Below are 16,517 nucleotides of genomic sequence, written 5' to 3'. Positions count from 1 at the left end.
GGAATACCACGAAAACGATAGAATGACAACTTACTGGAGGCACATTAAAAAACAGATAGAGTTATCGAGTCATGTCTAAACAAAAAGAAAAAAAAAGAATTTATTCTTTTATATAAACCAAGGATTACCAAAGAAGCTAGTGCGATAGGAAAACGCGCTAATTGTCTCAATAAAAGAGATGACATCACACGGTTACCTTCAATATGGAAACCTCACCTCAATCACTACAAAACATCGTCCACGTTTTCCTCTGTTGCGCTATAATGGACTGAACCGAATAATTATGTCTTACAGAAAATCTGTTCATTGTTCCCTCACTTAACCGACACACTGGAAAGTATAGAAAAAATGAAGTATGTATTTGTTTCTTACCCGTCACACATATCTGTAGGATACCTGCCATTTTTTTCTGGACATGAACCAGCACCTCGTGGAAGTTGATGGGAATATTGGCTAGTTGATTGGTGATTGTTGTGGTATACAGATTGTCTGTAGTTTTGACTATACACTGCAAAAAAGACAAACGATGATGTAAAATTGATGTAAATTTTTAATTTTTTTCCAAATCTGGAGAATATATTTTTGAAATATACACTGTTCAAAACAAAAAAGGAGCCACTAACTTAGTTTAATTTTAATTCTTTATTATATTATTAGGCAGGAACTTATAGGTAGATGCATGTCAACCCAGTAGACACATGAAAAGTATGAATGAAAGAAAAAAGCAAGTTTCTTGTCTTCGTTTTTCTTGTAATCAATAAAAAAGCAAAACTTGATAACATTTTGGAACCACATTTATTTCGTTATTGAATTTCTGAAGATATTTACGTTAAGATTGTTAAGAATTAATGATGGATTTAGATGTGCTTTGAAGGCCCCGAAGGCGCAGAGTGTATCTCATACAGATTCAATTTGATAGTGCAGTAACTTTAATTCAAGAAGGTTACTCAAGACGCCGTACAGCAGGAATGTTAAATGTTAATCGTGCTGCGATAAATAGAGCCTGGACCAGACATGAAATGTATGGAGTTATTAGAAGACAACCGTACACGCATCGTGCAAGGGCGACTATAGCTAGAGAGAAGATTGACTTTTACAACTATGGATCATCAGAGATAGTCGAACCACTGCTCGAACGCTACAAAATCAGTTGGTAGAAGCTACGGGTACAAGAGTAAATACTAAAACTATACTTAATCGGATAAGTAATCTGTTTCATGAACATGGGTGGAATGCAAGAAAGTCGATTGGACTACCTCCTTTGATCCCGGCACATCGTAGAACCAGATGCTTGTTTGTAGAATATTATGTCCCCACTGCCCCCACCTCTTTGTCGACCAGCGTTCCGCCCCTGGAAATTTTACTTAGTTACATCATAACCTACTTATTCCCAAATTTTGGTGTACTATCTCGATCATGAGCGTCACAAAAAAAATAATAAAAACCGCTACTTTCACCCCTTATAACTACCCACGTGCCCCATTCTGGTTTCCGCCCGTTGGGGAAAGTCATGTACACAACTAATTCAACATATCCCCGTATAGTTTCTCCATATTACTTATCACGCACAAAATCCACTTCTATCTCTCCGACTATCACTTTAAATGGTAGATACACACAAATATAGATATAGAAAAGTTGCGGTCAGTAGGTCTTAAGTCAGTAAATAGTAAGATCTATATGTCTTACGCCCGGTTTCATAATCAACTTAAAGTGAACATTAACTAAAGTTCACTTTAACGTTGACATTTACCCATATGAATTGCATTGATAAAGGTACCAACTTAAAATTTAAAGTCCACTTTAAGTGATTATGAAACCGGGCGTTAAGTGCATTTAAAATGTTAAAAATCTACGAAAATTGTCTTTTTGCTATAATTATCATTTTATTATGGTACATTGAATGGTACTATTGTACTAAATTGGTTAAAGGTAACATGTGCGATTTATAACAATTTTTGAAACATTCAAGTATTCCCCCTGTAAACTTTTATTTTATGAAAAAGACTAAGTTTTCACTCTAATGGCATATAACATATCCCACCAGAATGAAAACAATGGGAACCTTCTCTGGTTACACCTCCGAGGCTTCTACAATTTGCAAGCCATACGGATGCTGAGACTAAGGAAGATGAGGGAATTCTACAATTTACAATTCACGTCACATCTGCTCAGCGCGGTAAAGTTCCAACGAGACTGGTTCCCTTCATACTCCACACAGAGTAAATGTAAATCAAAAATGAATAACCACTTTCAATTTCGTTGCAAAACGAAAATACAGCCGAACCATATTCCAGTCCAATCAGAGAGTGCTGCAAGCACCTCTACCGGTTTCGAAACTTATTAGTCTCTCATCAGGAGGCACATATGCTGCTCTCCCTGATCCAACCAAAACAAACCCCAGCGTGCAGTCCCGAATTGCAACGAACGAAATGGCATAGATGCCCTAGCGGCAACTGCTAGCAAAAGACTAAGTTTTCACTCTAATGGCATATAACATATCCCACCAGAATGAAAACAATGGGAACCTTCTCTGGTTACACCTCCGAGGCTTCTACAATTTGCAAGCCATACGGATGCTGAGACTAAGGAAGATGAGGGAATTCTACAATTTACAATTCACGTCACATCTGCTCAGCGCGGTAAAGTTCCAACGAGACTGGTTCCCTTCATACTCCACACAGAGTAAATGTAAATCAAAAATGAATAACCACTTTCAATTTCGTTGCAAAACGAAAATACAGCCGAACCATATTCCAGTCCAATCAGAGAGTGCTGCAAGCACCTCTACCGGTTTCGAAACTTATTAGTCTCTCATCAGGAGGCACATATGCTGCTCTCCCTGATCCAACCAAAACAAACCCCAGCGTGCAGTCCCGAATTGCAACGAACGAAATGGCATAGATGCCCTAGCGGCAACTGCTAGCAAAAGACTAAGTTTTCACTCTAATGGCATATAACATATCCCACCAGAATGAAAACAATGGGAACCTTCTCTGGTTACACCTCCGAGGCTTCTACAATTTGCAAGCCATACGGATGCTGAGACTAAGGAAGATGAGGGAATTCTACAATTTACAATTCACGTCACATCTGCTCAGCGCGGTAAAGTTCCAACGAGACTGGTTCCCTTCATACTCCACACAGAGTAAATGTAAATCAAAAATGAATAACCACTTTCAATTTCGTTGCAAAACGAAAATACAGCCGAACCATATTCCAGTCCAATCAGAGAGTGCTGCAAGCACCTCTACCGGTTTCGAAACTTATTAGTCTCTCATCAGGAGGCACATATGCTGCTCTCCCTGATCCAACCAAAACAAACCCCAGCGTGCAGTCCCGAATTGCAACGAACGAAATGGCATAGATGCCCTAGCGGCAACTGCTAGCAAAAGACTAAGTTTTCACTCTAATGGCATATAACATATCCCACCAGAATGAAAACAATGGGAACCTTCTCTGGTTACACCTCCGAGGCTTCTACAATTTGCAAGCCATACGGATGCTGAAGCATACGGATGCAAATTGTAGAAGCCTCGGAGGTGTAACCAGAGAAGGTTCCCATTGTTTTCATTCTGGTGGGATATGTTATATGCCATTAGAGTGAAAACTTAGTCTTTTGCTAGCAGTTGCCGCTAGGGCATCTATGCCATTTCGTTCGTTGCAATTCGGGACTGCACGCTGGGGTTTGTTTTGGTTGGATCAGGGAGAGCAGCATATGTGCCTCCTGATGAGAGACTAATAAGTTTCGAAACCGGTAGAGGTGCTTGCAGCACTCTCTGATTGGACTGGAATATGGTTCGGCTGTATTTTCGTTTTGCAACGAAATTGAAAGTGGTTATTCATTTTTGATTTACATTTACTCTGTGTGGAGTATGAAGGGAACCAGTCTCGTTGGAACTTTACCGCGCTGAGCAGATGTGACGTGAATTGTAAATTGTAGAATTCCCTCATCTTCCTTAGTCTCAGCATCCGTATGGCTTGCAAATTGTAGAAGCCTCGGAGGTGTAACCAGAGAAGGTTCCCATTGTTTTCATTCTGGTGGGATATGTTATATGCCATTAGAGTGAAAACTTAGTCTTTTGCTAGCAGTTGCCGCTAGGGCATCTATGCCATTTCGTTCGTTGCAATTCGGGACTGCACGCTGGGGTTTGTTTTGGTTGGATCAGGGAGAGCAGCATATGTGCCTCCTGATGAGAGACTAATAAGTTTCGAAACCGGTAGAGGTGCTTGCAGCACTCTCTGATTGGACTGGAATATGGTTCGGCTGTATTTTCGTTTTGCAACGAAATTGAAAGTGGTTATTCATTTTTGATTTACATTTACTCTGTGTGGAGTATGAAGGGAACCAGTCTCGTTGGAACTTTACCGCGCTGAGCAGATGTGACGTGAATTGTAAATTGTAGAATTCCCTCATCTTCCTTAGTCTCAGCATCCGTATGGCTTGCAAATTGTAGAAGCCTCGGAGGTGTAACCAGAGAAGGTTCCCATTGTTTTCATTCTGGTGGGATATGTTATATGCCATTAGAGTGAAAACTTAGTCTTTTGCTAGCAGTTGCCGCTAGGGCATCTATGCCATTTCGTTCGTTGCAATTCGGGACTGCACGCTGGGGTTTGTTTTGGTTGGATCAGGGAGAGCAGCATATGTGCCTCCTGATGAGAGACTAATAAGTTTCGAAACCGGTAGAGGTGCTTGCAGCACTCTCTGATTGGACTGGAATATGGTTCGGCTGTATTTTCGTTTTGCAACGAAATTGAAAGTGGTTATTCATTTTTGATTTACATTTACTCTGTGTGGAGTATGAAGGGAACCAGTCTCGTTGGAACTTTACCGCGCTGAGCAGATGTGACGTGAATTGTAAATTGTAGAATTCCCTCATCTTCCTTAGTCTCAGCATCCGTATGGCTTGCAAATTGTAGAAGCCTCGGAGGTGTAACCAGAGAAGGTTCCCATTGTTTTCATTCTGGTGGGATATGTTATATGCCATTAGAGTGAAAACTTAGTCTTTTGCTAGCAGTTGCCGCTAGGGCATCTATGCCATTTCGTTCGTTGCAATTCGGGACTGCACGCTGGGGTTTGTTTTGGTTGGATCAGGGAGAGCAGCATATGTGCCTCCTGATGAGAGACTAATAAGTTTCGAAACCGGTAGAGGTGCTTGCAGCACTCTCTGATTGGACTGGAATATGGTTCGGCTGTATTTTCGTTTTGCAACGAAATTGAAAGTGGTTATTCATTTTTGTTTTATTTTATGACTTAAGCCCTTTTTCCCAAACATCAGAGATATACACTAACGAGTCCAGATTTCTTTTAAATCATGGACGTGTTGATGGACGTGTTAGAGTCTGGAGAAGACCAGGCGAGCGCTTTTTGGATTCCACAATTCAAGAAACCCAGGCTTTTCGCGGAGGTTCAATTATGGTTTGGGTTGGGATCATTTTAAATGGCCGCTCTGACTTGTAATTATTCGGCGAGGGACAATAACGGCAGAGCGGTACATTAACGAGTTCTTGAACCACATGTTGTCTCATTTGCTGAAAATATGGGTCCAGAATTTATCCTTCAGCAAGATAATGCGAGACCGCACGTGGCCAGGATAGTGCAACATTATTACTACCCACAATATTCAGGTTATGGAGTGGCCATCGAGGAGTCCAGATTTATATCCCATTGAACACATTTGGGATACACTCGGGAAGCGCTTGAAGGATCGTCAACCACTAAGAAACTTACAACATGTTGAGGAAGTTATCGTGGAAGAATGGGACCAACTAGATCAAGAAACTGTTCGAAATGTGATTGAAAGCATGCTTGGACGTTGTGCAGAAGTTTGGCGAGTTAAAGGAGCCCATACACGCTATTCGTTTTGTTTTAAAATAATTTTTAACAACGCTGTTATTATTACAAAAATTAATCGAATTTTTCACATTTATCACTTTTTATTTTTCTTTCCACAAGAAAGTTTACAGTTCGGTAACAAAATCTTTGCTAGATTTATAGTGAAAAGTCTTAGATATAATTTAATAAAAATAATATAATAATAAAAAGAATTCGTTCAAATCTACGAATATCTTTATATCTCCTTTTTTGTTTTGATCAGTGTATTTACTGGATTATTTTTAAGCTTTTTTTATCTAGACGTCATGCGTCAGTTTTATTTTTTCGTCTGTTCTTGACGACTTTTTTATCAAGTTATGGATTATTTTTGGACCACCCTGTACATTCAGCTTTATCTAAACCATATGAGCAATAAATTAGCGAAATTTTGAAAGGGTTACATAATTTTTTCGCCGAGGGCGTATTCACGTTTTGTTCACTTTCACATCATAAGATTCTTCGTGTTGAATCTTCGGAAATGTCAAGGCAACTTGCTTTTTTATTTCTTCAATGTAGGATTATACATAATAATGACCAATAGTGTGATTAAAATCATGTTAAAGATGTATCGTGAGAATTTATCTTTCTTTATGCACATAGGAAAACAGATTCATTGTCACGCTAATAATATCTAATTTAATGTTTCTTGTTAGTTTGAGGCTACTTTTTCATTGGTTTATTGTTTGGGTTTACTGTTTGTTTTTGCGATGTTCTATATTTGCTGTTAAATAGACTTTGTTTTTAACCATTCGTTCGTTGGTTCGTTTGTGCGTCGCCGCCCCTGTAATACTTGTAGCCGATCTACCGATGCAGTTTTGTCTCCTGAATCCAAATCAGAAAACGGCATTTCGATATCTCGAACCATCTTCGAGGTAGCTGACCTCAAAGTCGAAAAAACGAATATACACTGCGCGTCAGAGAGAACGGGCACCCCCAAAAAATGGGTCATTTTTGATATCTCGTATCTCCCAAACCTGTTATCCGATTTAAGTAATTGTTTTAATGTGTTATAGCCTTTTTCTTTAACAATATCGCTGTAATAATATTGTTGCTAAACAGGTAAATTGTCATTGTATACTGGGTGTAAGAATCAAACTGTGTTTTTTCTCGAAGTTCGCAACACCATGTGGAATATTCTAGCAGTTATAAAATACTGAATTTAAAACCCAACTATAGCCTCAGGTTTTCTTAACATTCTGTTTTTGGATTCATTCGCTTATGTTGGATAATACAAAAGTTAGGTGCTTTAACAACTAGCCATGTTCTTCAGTACAGGGTGTTTCTAAATAAGTGCGACAAACTTTAAGGGGTTAATTCTGCATTAAAAAATAATGACAGTTTTCTTTGTAATCGTATGTCCGCAAATGCTTTGTTTCCGAGATACGGGATATTGATTTTTTTCTTACAAACTGAGGATTTATTTATAACTTTAAAACCGGTTGAGATATGCAAATGAAATTTGGTGGATTTTAAGACGTAGTTATTGCACGTTTTTTGACATACAATTAAGAATTTTATATTCACCATTGGCTTGCATACGGGTACTATGATCTGTCATATTACCCGTATGCGCGCCAATGGTGAGTATACAATGAAAACTTACCTGTTTAGCAACAATATTATTACAGTGATATTGCTAAGGAATAAGGCTATGCTCATATAACATATTAAAAAAAATACTTAAATCGGACAACAGGTTTGGGAGATACGAGACATCAAAAATGACTCATTTTTGGGGTGCCCGTTTTCTTTGACGCGCAGTGTAGAAATGATGTTTGCTAACCATAAACGAAGTTTTCGTTATGATAATGCGCGCATTTTCAGCTGTTTTCTTTTTAAGTCATCAACGCATCCTTGGTTTAACTGTAACAGATTCTTCATCTATTCCTGTATGACAGTTCAAATTTTTGGCCTCTTCAATATATCCAATAACAAGTTTTCAATACGTCTTTCGCTCAAACTTTAATTTGATCCTGTTGTTGCATTCTGCGTGTCTGGTACCACGTTTTAACACTTTATCTTTGGTGAATGTTGGTAGATTTCGTTTCTAAACATTTTCTCTTACAGCGAAGTAAAAAACTTCTTAGGTATGAAAGTATTTAAATGGATTATAAATCTTCAAAACGTTTTCGATTCAGTCGGACCATCATCAGTGAAACATTTTGAACTAACAATAGAAACTAACCACATTTTTGCTTATAAAAACCTTGTCTATTATTTATTAAATTATGATGAGACGAAGTCGATGTTAAAGGATTCACTTTAAGGGAACATACATGTCTCTGTTCGAAAAATGAGCAGTACGTCCAATGAGTGATACCAGCCAACTCAGGATTGGAGTTGCTGAACACGAATATCACATCAATAATGGTCTCTGAGGCACCTGGTGCCCAGGAGGAGACACGCCTTATGGAAATTCGATACAAAATCAGTCCATCCTGGACACCAGGATCCTTGGAGACCATCGCTGATATGATATTCGTATTCAGCGACCCAAAAAACTTCTGAGTAACGAGTTTGCACTGTTTTTGTTTCAAACACAAAACTCCAGGAGATGTGGCCCGTCCTGGACACCAAGTGCCTTGGAGACCATCGCTATCAGAATTGTTCAAGAATGTTTATTTCGACGTCACTTTAGTTCACAAAACTTTCTAACACTCTTACGAATTGAATGCAATTAGTTTCAGTGGATTAGTTTCCATAGATTTTAAAAAAGCGTTCGACCGGGTGCAGCATAGGACCTTGATAGAGATTAAACGACATCGGAGTCGACAAAATAGTTTCTAAAATTATAGAATCTATTTATTGGAATCAGAAAGCAATCATAAAGACCAATGGTAACACGTCAAGGCCAATTGAAATACAACGAGGTGTCAGACAAGGTTGTGTGCTGTCACAGATACTGTTTAACGTCTACTCTGAGGTAATATTAGCGAACGCTTTATCGCACTATTCAGAAAGAATCAGGATAAATGGGCAAAGAGTCAATAATATCCTCTATGCAGATGACACGGTATTAATGACTGATTCTGACCATAGTCTTCAGATACTGCTAAATAGGGTTAATGAGAGTTGTGAAAAAATGGGGATGAAGATCAATACTGCGAAAACCAAAGTTATGAAAATATCAAGGAACAAAAATTTACCCCTTCCAATATATGTGAACCACCAACAACTTGAATACGTAAAGCAATACAAATATCTTGGTTGCTGGTTCAACAATCAACTTGATTATAAACAAGCAGTAAGAGCGAGAATAGAGATAGACCGACAAGGGTTTATCAACATGAAAAGCTTATTTTGTAACAGTAGCATTAATATCAGCCTTACATGCCGTTTTCTGCATTGCTATGTGTGGTCAATACTTTTGTATGGAACGGAGGCCTGGACAGTCAACATAACATTGTTGAATAAGTTAGAAGCCTTTGATGAACTCTGGATTTATAGAAGAATCTTGAAAATACCTTGGACAACCCACACCACCAACGAAGATGTTCTGAGGAGAATAAGTACAGGTAGGGAGCTGCTAAAAATCATCAAAGTCAGAAAAGTTAGCTACCTGGGACACATAATGAGAAACGAAAAATACCGCCTCGCGCAACTGATCATCCAGGGTATGATTGAAGGAAAACGTGGTCTCGGTAGGCGCCAGATTTCATGGCTTAGAAATATCAGAGACTGGACCGGTCTTGATTCAACAACTTTGTTTAGAGCCGCATTGGACAGAGACAGATTTGCCAGTGTAGTCGCTAACCTCCACTAAAGGAGAAAGCACCACAAGAAGAAGAAGTTTCAGTGGGATCCATCCAACTGCAAAAAATTGACAACTAACTATTAAGCAATTATTGAGTCATCAATTCCTAATGCTGTTATCGATAAATCACTCAAATTACTTCCGGAACCACATAATCACCTTATTAATATATTGTTTCCAACAGCCTCATCATTATTCCCGACACATCTCAGAAGAAATTCTTATACACCATTCAATCTGAGATATGCCCATTCAAATCTATTAATAACCCGTTCGAAGATGCCCATCACGTCTCCCCAATCACAATACAGCCTTGCAAAGAGATTATTTGTGATTTAATGAGGCGCTTTATTAAGTACAAAATGTGTGTAATTTGAAAAACCCACTGCGAGTTTATCTGAAAATTGCGGGAATGATGTCACCATGGGCCATCCAGTTTTAAATTTGAAAGTAGGATGGTGTATGTGTAATGAGGAAATGCGTATGTACAAGGCTGAAAACAATAATATTTAAAAAAACAATGTAGTTTGAGTGTATCAACAAATAAATACCTAGGTAAACAAAATTTAGGGATCAAATTTTAGTTTTTCAAATTGAATCATGGATTAAATTATCAAAAACGTCAACAAAGGAAGAGGATATAGAATGGGAATCAAAGAAATAAAAATACTCTGCTACGCAGACGACGCAATATTCAGAGACTAAGATGAAGATAGTCTGCAAAGATTAGTCCACAGATTTCACATAGGAGCAAAAGAATTCAATATGACAATTTCATCTCAGAAAACTAAAACAATAGTAATCAGTAAAGAACCAATCAGATATAAAATAGAAATTGATGGTATCACTATTAAACAAGTAATGGAAATAAAATACCTTGGAATTACATTGTCAAGTTACAGAGACCTGGACAAAGAAGGGAGAAATCAAGTACAAAAAGCAAATAGACTGGCAGGATGCCTTAATAACACTAATATGGCGAAACCGACATAACACGGAGATGAAGTCAAGAATTTATAAAGCCAGTGTAAGACCAATAATGACATATGCATCAGAAACAAGACCCGATACAGCCACAACACAAAGACTACTGGAAACGGCACAGATGAAAGTACTGAGAAGAATTACAGGAAATACGCTGAGAGATCGAAAGAGGAGTGAAGACAGAAAACAATGTAACGTACAGTGTATAAACGAATGGACACTAAATAGAAAAAAGAATGGAATAACCACATAATCAAAATGGGGGAGACTGAGACACGTGTGGTGAAAATAGCAAGAAATAAATCACTAATCGGTTGAATAAGTATCGGCCGACCGCGCAAAAGATGGAGTGACATCCTTCTATAGAGGTATCAATCCGCCAATGAACAAGCAGAATTACTTAAAAAGACGAGGAAGAAGAGGAAGAAAAAATTTTAGTTCGACTATTATTCCTATCAAATAAGTCATTTGTGATAGGTATATAAATCGTTAAAGTAATTTAAATAAACATAAAGCACCGCAAACAATAGTACGGTGTAGTATGATATAACAGGGTGATTGATAAGTGGGGTAAAGCTCCGTAGATCCGTTATAATAATAGAAAGCAATAAAAGTTAATAACAAAAATTGTAGCCAACTTTGAGATTCACATTTCAAAATTAATTAGAATGTTACAGGGTGTTCGATAACATAGTGGCAGACCAAACTTATGTTCTTTAAATGGAACAACCTATATTTTATTTTATATTCGAAATCTTCTTAACTTCTCCATTATAAAACAAGCTGAAAATGCAAGCATTACCATAACGAAAACTTTGTATATTTACGTATTTTAATTCATAATATGGAAAATTGCTATTATGAAAAGTAGTTTAGAATTAATAATTATGTTTTAATGTGCAATTATATCATTCTAATTTAAATGTTATGAACGATAAAGGTAGTTTACTCTTGATCGAAATTCATATTTTTTATATACCTCGTATAAAATTAATAAAATTTTATATATGATGGTTGCATCATAAATCTTAGAACATGAAGAGCTTTTTATTAAGAATAACTTAAAAAAAATAAAACTTAAAAATAAAAGAGTTATAAATAATAATGTTGTTGGTATCCATAATTTGAGAAAAATCTTCAAATATTTTTTTCCATTAGAAGGATGTAATTGCACATATCAGACCATAATTTTTTATACCAAACAATATTATTTCATATACTGTCGGTTCGCTAAACTCAGACACAACTGGCTAGTGATTTTAGTCAATAATTTTGCCAATTCGACAAAAAAATAATTTCTAAATAGGTAATAATTATTAATAAATAATTAGTAATTTTGCCAATTTCGGCAAAATTCTCAAAAAACAAAAAAATTACCTATATACTAAAATCAGTAGCCAGTTGTGTCGAGTTTAGCGAACCGACTAGGTATATTTTAATTTCATAGCAAATGGAACAGTCCATTTATCATAAAAGGGAGGCCGTATACTGGTATAAACCTTATTAAAGCTGTTAATAAATATTATTACTTTTAAAATATTCTACTCAAATTGTATTTTTGAACATCTTATCAACGAAAACATTTCGTTTATAAATTCGCAAAAGTGTGTGTGGTATTGCGTTGCCACTCCTGCAATACTCAGATCAGATTTATCAATGGATTCTTATGTAGTTTTTTCTAAATCCAAATCTGAAAACGGCATTTCGATATTTCTAACCGTCTTCGAGATAATCGACTTCAAAGTCTAAAATGTGACGTCACAATCGTTTTATTTTCTACCGACACATTACACATCCAGTTGAAATCGTTGCTATTAAGTAGGCTAGTTTTTTAATCTCAATTTGTTTACAAAGCATAGGTTATTTACAGTTGAGTTTGACACTTCGTGAATGTCAAACTAAATTTTAAATTAAGTATTAATAAATCATCAATGACATTTGATAGTGAATTTAATTATTATATAAAATAAATAAGATGTTCAAAAATACAATTTGAGTATATTTTAAAAGCAATAATTATTTATTAACATCTTTAAAAAGGTTTATACGGGTATACGGCCTCCCCTTTATGATAAATGGACTGTTCCATTTGCTATGAAATTAAAATATAGTCGGTTCGCTAAACTCGACACAACTGACTAGTAATTTTAGTAGGTAATTTTTTTTGTTTTTGCGAATTTTGCCAAAATTTACAAAATTACTAATTATTTAGTAATTATTAACTCATTAGTAATTATTTTTTTTGCCAAATCGGCAAAATTATTGACTAAAATCACTAACCAGTTGTGTCTGAGTTTAGCGAACCGACAGTGTATGAAATAATATTGTTTGGTATAAAAAATTATGGTCTGATATGTGCAATTACATCCTTCTAATGGAAAAAAATATTTGAAGATTTTTCTCAAATTATGGATACCAACAACATTTTCATTTATAACTCTTTTATTTTTAATTTGACGAAGAAAAGTTATTCTTCATAAAAACCTCTTCTTGTTCTAAGATTTATGATGCAACCATCATATGTAAAACTTTATTAATTTTATACGAGGTATATAAAAAATATGAATTTCGATCAAAAGTAAACTACCTTTATAGTTCATAACATTTAAACTAGAATGATATAATTGCACATTAAAACATAATTATTAATTCTAAACTACTTTTCATAATAGCAATTTTCCATATTATGAATTAAAATACGTAAATAAACAAAGTTTTCGTTATGATAATGCTCGCATTTTCAGCTTGTTTAATTTATATAATAATTAAATTCACTGTCAAATGCCATTGATGTCTTATTAATACTTAATTTAAAATTTAGTTTGACATTCACGAAGTGTCAAACTCAAATGTAAATAACCTATGCTTTGCTTAACAAATCGAGATTTAAAAACTAGCCTACTTAATAGCAACGATTTCAGCTGGACGTGTAGTGTGTCGGTAGAAAATAAACCGATTGTGACGTCACATTTTAGATTTTGAGGTCGAATATCTCGAAGACGGTTAGAAATATCGAAATGCCGTTTTCAGATTTGGATTCAGAAGAAAAAACTACATAAGAATCCATCGATAAATCTGATCTGAATATTGCAGGAGCGGCAACGCAATAACACACACACTTTTGCGAATTTATAAACGAAATGTTTTTATTGAATATAAAGGTTTGTTACGTTATACATGGTATTTACAAAGTTATAACCAATTTTATATGAAAATCATAACAAGTTCAACTCACTGTATACCTAAATAAAAATAAGCACAAAAGCAATGGATTATATTGATGCCATATTTTTTATTTACTGTCAAAATTTTCATAACTTATTGATATTGCTAACTTTCTTTATATTGAATACAGGGTGAGTCAAAACGAAAGTACATTATTTTCTCAGTAATTTTAAATGGACCTGGATTTTATATCACTATCGAAAAGTACCATTACCTTACTTTAATTTTTATGTAACATTCCCTATGTCTAAATTTATTAGTTTTCGAGATATTCTCATTTTTCAGAGCAAATTATTAATTACGGGTCTAAATCTTTCCAAATTTTAAGTTTTTTCAAATTTTTTAAATACAAAATTTTTGAAAAAATAAAAAGTTACTTTTAATAAAATATTTTAAATATTTAATTACATAAGTTGTTCAAAATGACCTCCTAACACATTTATGCATGCCTAAAACGGCCATTGAATGAATTACTTACACTACGAAGCATTTGTAAATTAACACTTCAAAATACACTTTGCATTCTATTTGTTGTTGGAGGCATTTTATAGCCTTCATTCTTAAAGTAACCCCAAAAAAATCGGTCCAGTTTACTAAATTCTGGTAATCTGGGTTGCCACGCTACTGGTCCATGGAAAAATGAAAATATCTCGAAAACTAATAAATTTAGACATAGGGAATGCTGTATACAAATTAAAGTACCTACGGTGATAGTACTTTTCGATAGTGATATAAAATACAGGGTGTTCCATTTAAAATTACTGAGAAAATAATGTACTTGCGTTTTGACTCACCCTGTATTAGATATAAAGAAAATTAGCAATATCAATCATTTTTAAAAAAATTGACAATAAACAAAAAAATATGGTATCAATAAACCTTTGCCGTTGTGCTTATTTTTATTTATACTATACAGGGAGTTGAACTTGTTACGATTTTCATATAAAATTGGTTATAACTTTGTAAATACCGTGTATAACATACCCAACCTTTATATTTTTGTGACGAAAAAGTTATAGGTCTGGATCCCGCGTATGAAAAAAAAGTTGATTAATAGCAAGCTGAAAATTAGTTAACAACTTAAGGGTGTCTAGTCGGATAAACTTTGATATATGGGAACACTGGAACAGGGGCAGTTTTAATTGTGGAACAGGTTAAAAATTTGGAACGGTCAGACCACGAAAACGGCACATTTATTTTGTCCGACAGAACAGACTTAAACTCTCCGAACAGAGATTAAACTATCATGCAAAAATCAGACTGCTATTTATCACCTGTCATTTGACATATTCTACATGTTCCACTCATTAAAACGCTCATTTGGTGATAAATAGCAGTCTGATTTTTGCATGAGAGTTTAATCTCTGTTCGGAGAGTTTAAGTCTGTTCTGTCGGACAAAATAAATGTGCCGTTTTCGTGGTCTGACCGTTCCAAATTTTTAACCTGTTCCACAATTAAAACTTCCCCTGTTCCAGTGTTCCCATATATCAAAGTTTGTCCGACTAGACACCCTTAAGCTCTTAACAAATTTTCAGCTTGCTATTAATCAACTTTTTTTCATACGCGGGATTCAGACCTATTAACAGGATCTCGAATATAAAATAAAATAGAGGGTGTTCCATTAAAAAAATCATAAGTTTGGTCTGCCACTATGTTATCGAACACCCTGTAACATTATAACTAATTTTCTAATGTGAAGCTCAAAGTTGGCTACAACTTTACCTTTTAACTTTTTAAATTAATTAGATATTCATTTTTATCGCTATCTATTACTACAATGGATCTACGGAGCTTTACCCCACTAATCAATCACCCAGTATAGATAATAATTCGTTAACCATCAGATCAAATAATGAATTTGCGACGTTTTCTAATACAAGAAGATAAGATTCTTAGAGCAAATTATATTAAGCTGAGCTTTCAACATGGAACAACACCCATACGACAAGGGTGCTGCATATCACCGACATTTTTAAGAGCTATGTTGGTAAAGCTCTCCACCAGTGGAAATTGAAATGCAAAGGAATGGGCACACAGATGGACGATGACACTTGCTTGTATACCCTCCAATTTGCCGATGATCAAGGAATGTGCAAATGACAAAGAGGATCTCGAGTATATGACACGAACATTGAATGAGGAATTTGAAAAATGGGGTCTGATAATGAAAATTGAAAAGACGTTGTACCTCTGCGTAGGAGAGGAAACTACTGACCTGCAACTGGAAGACAATAAAACGATGTGAAGACTGTAGACGCAGAGATAAACTAGAATAAATAAAGCTAGAAAATTAATTAAATCTCTGAATGGAATGTTATGGAGTACTGAAACAGAAAAACAAAAAAAATTGAGAATATATGACACAATGATAAAAAGCACACTGTTGATTCCATTTCATGTTTTATTTGTGTTTTTCAATTCCAGTTTCATCTGGAATTCTTCCACATTATTTTCCCTAAAGATGCAAACTACCAACCGGTTTTAGAGTTAAGAAATACTTGAATTAGAAGCTTGAATGTACAAGTTTTTGGACGAGCAATTCGGAATAGAATAATGGTCTTCAATTACAGCTTGCAGCAAAGCATTGTTGAGCCACTAAATCAGCCAAACACTAAAAAGTGGCCCGTCTGTAGTTGTTCATTTAAATCAATGCTTTGCTGCCGGTGGCGGACACCGGT

The 16,517-nt window shown here is 35.4% G+C and overlaps 1 protein-coding gene across 1 annotated transcript in view; it reads right to left on the bottom strand.

Moving 5' to 3' along the window:
* The window catches only part of LOC114328242 (protein obstructor-E-like), a 30,696-nt gene that overhangs the window by 10,404 nt on the left and 3,775 nt on the right, over nt 1-16,517 (bottom strand). The window contains exon 2 of the mRNA XM_028277033.2: nt 373-508. Within this exon, the coding sequence (XP_028132834.1) occupies nt 373-508 (136 nt within the window). The remainder of the gene's footprint in view (nt 1-372; nt 509-16,517) is intronic.

The sequence above is a fragment of the Diabrotica virgifera genome, chromosome 8, assembly GCF_917563875.1.
Source record: "Diabrotica virgifera virgifera chromosome 8, PGI_DIABVI_V3a".
NCBI classification, from domain to species: Eukaryota; Metazoa; Arthropoda; class Insecta; order Coleoptera; family Chrysomelidae; genus Diabrotica; species Diabrotica virgifera.
Note: the sequence above shows the minus strand (reverse complement) of the source record. Positions and strands in the feature narration are given on the sequence as shown.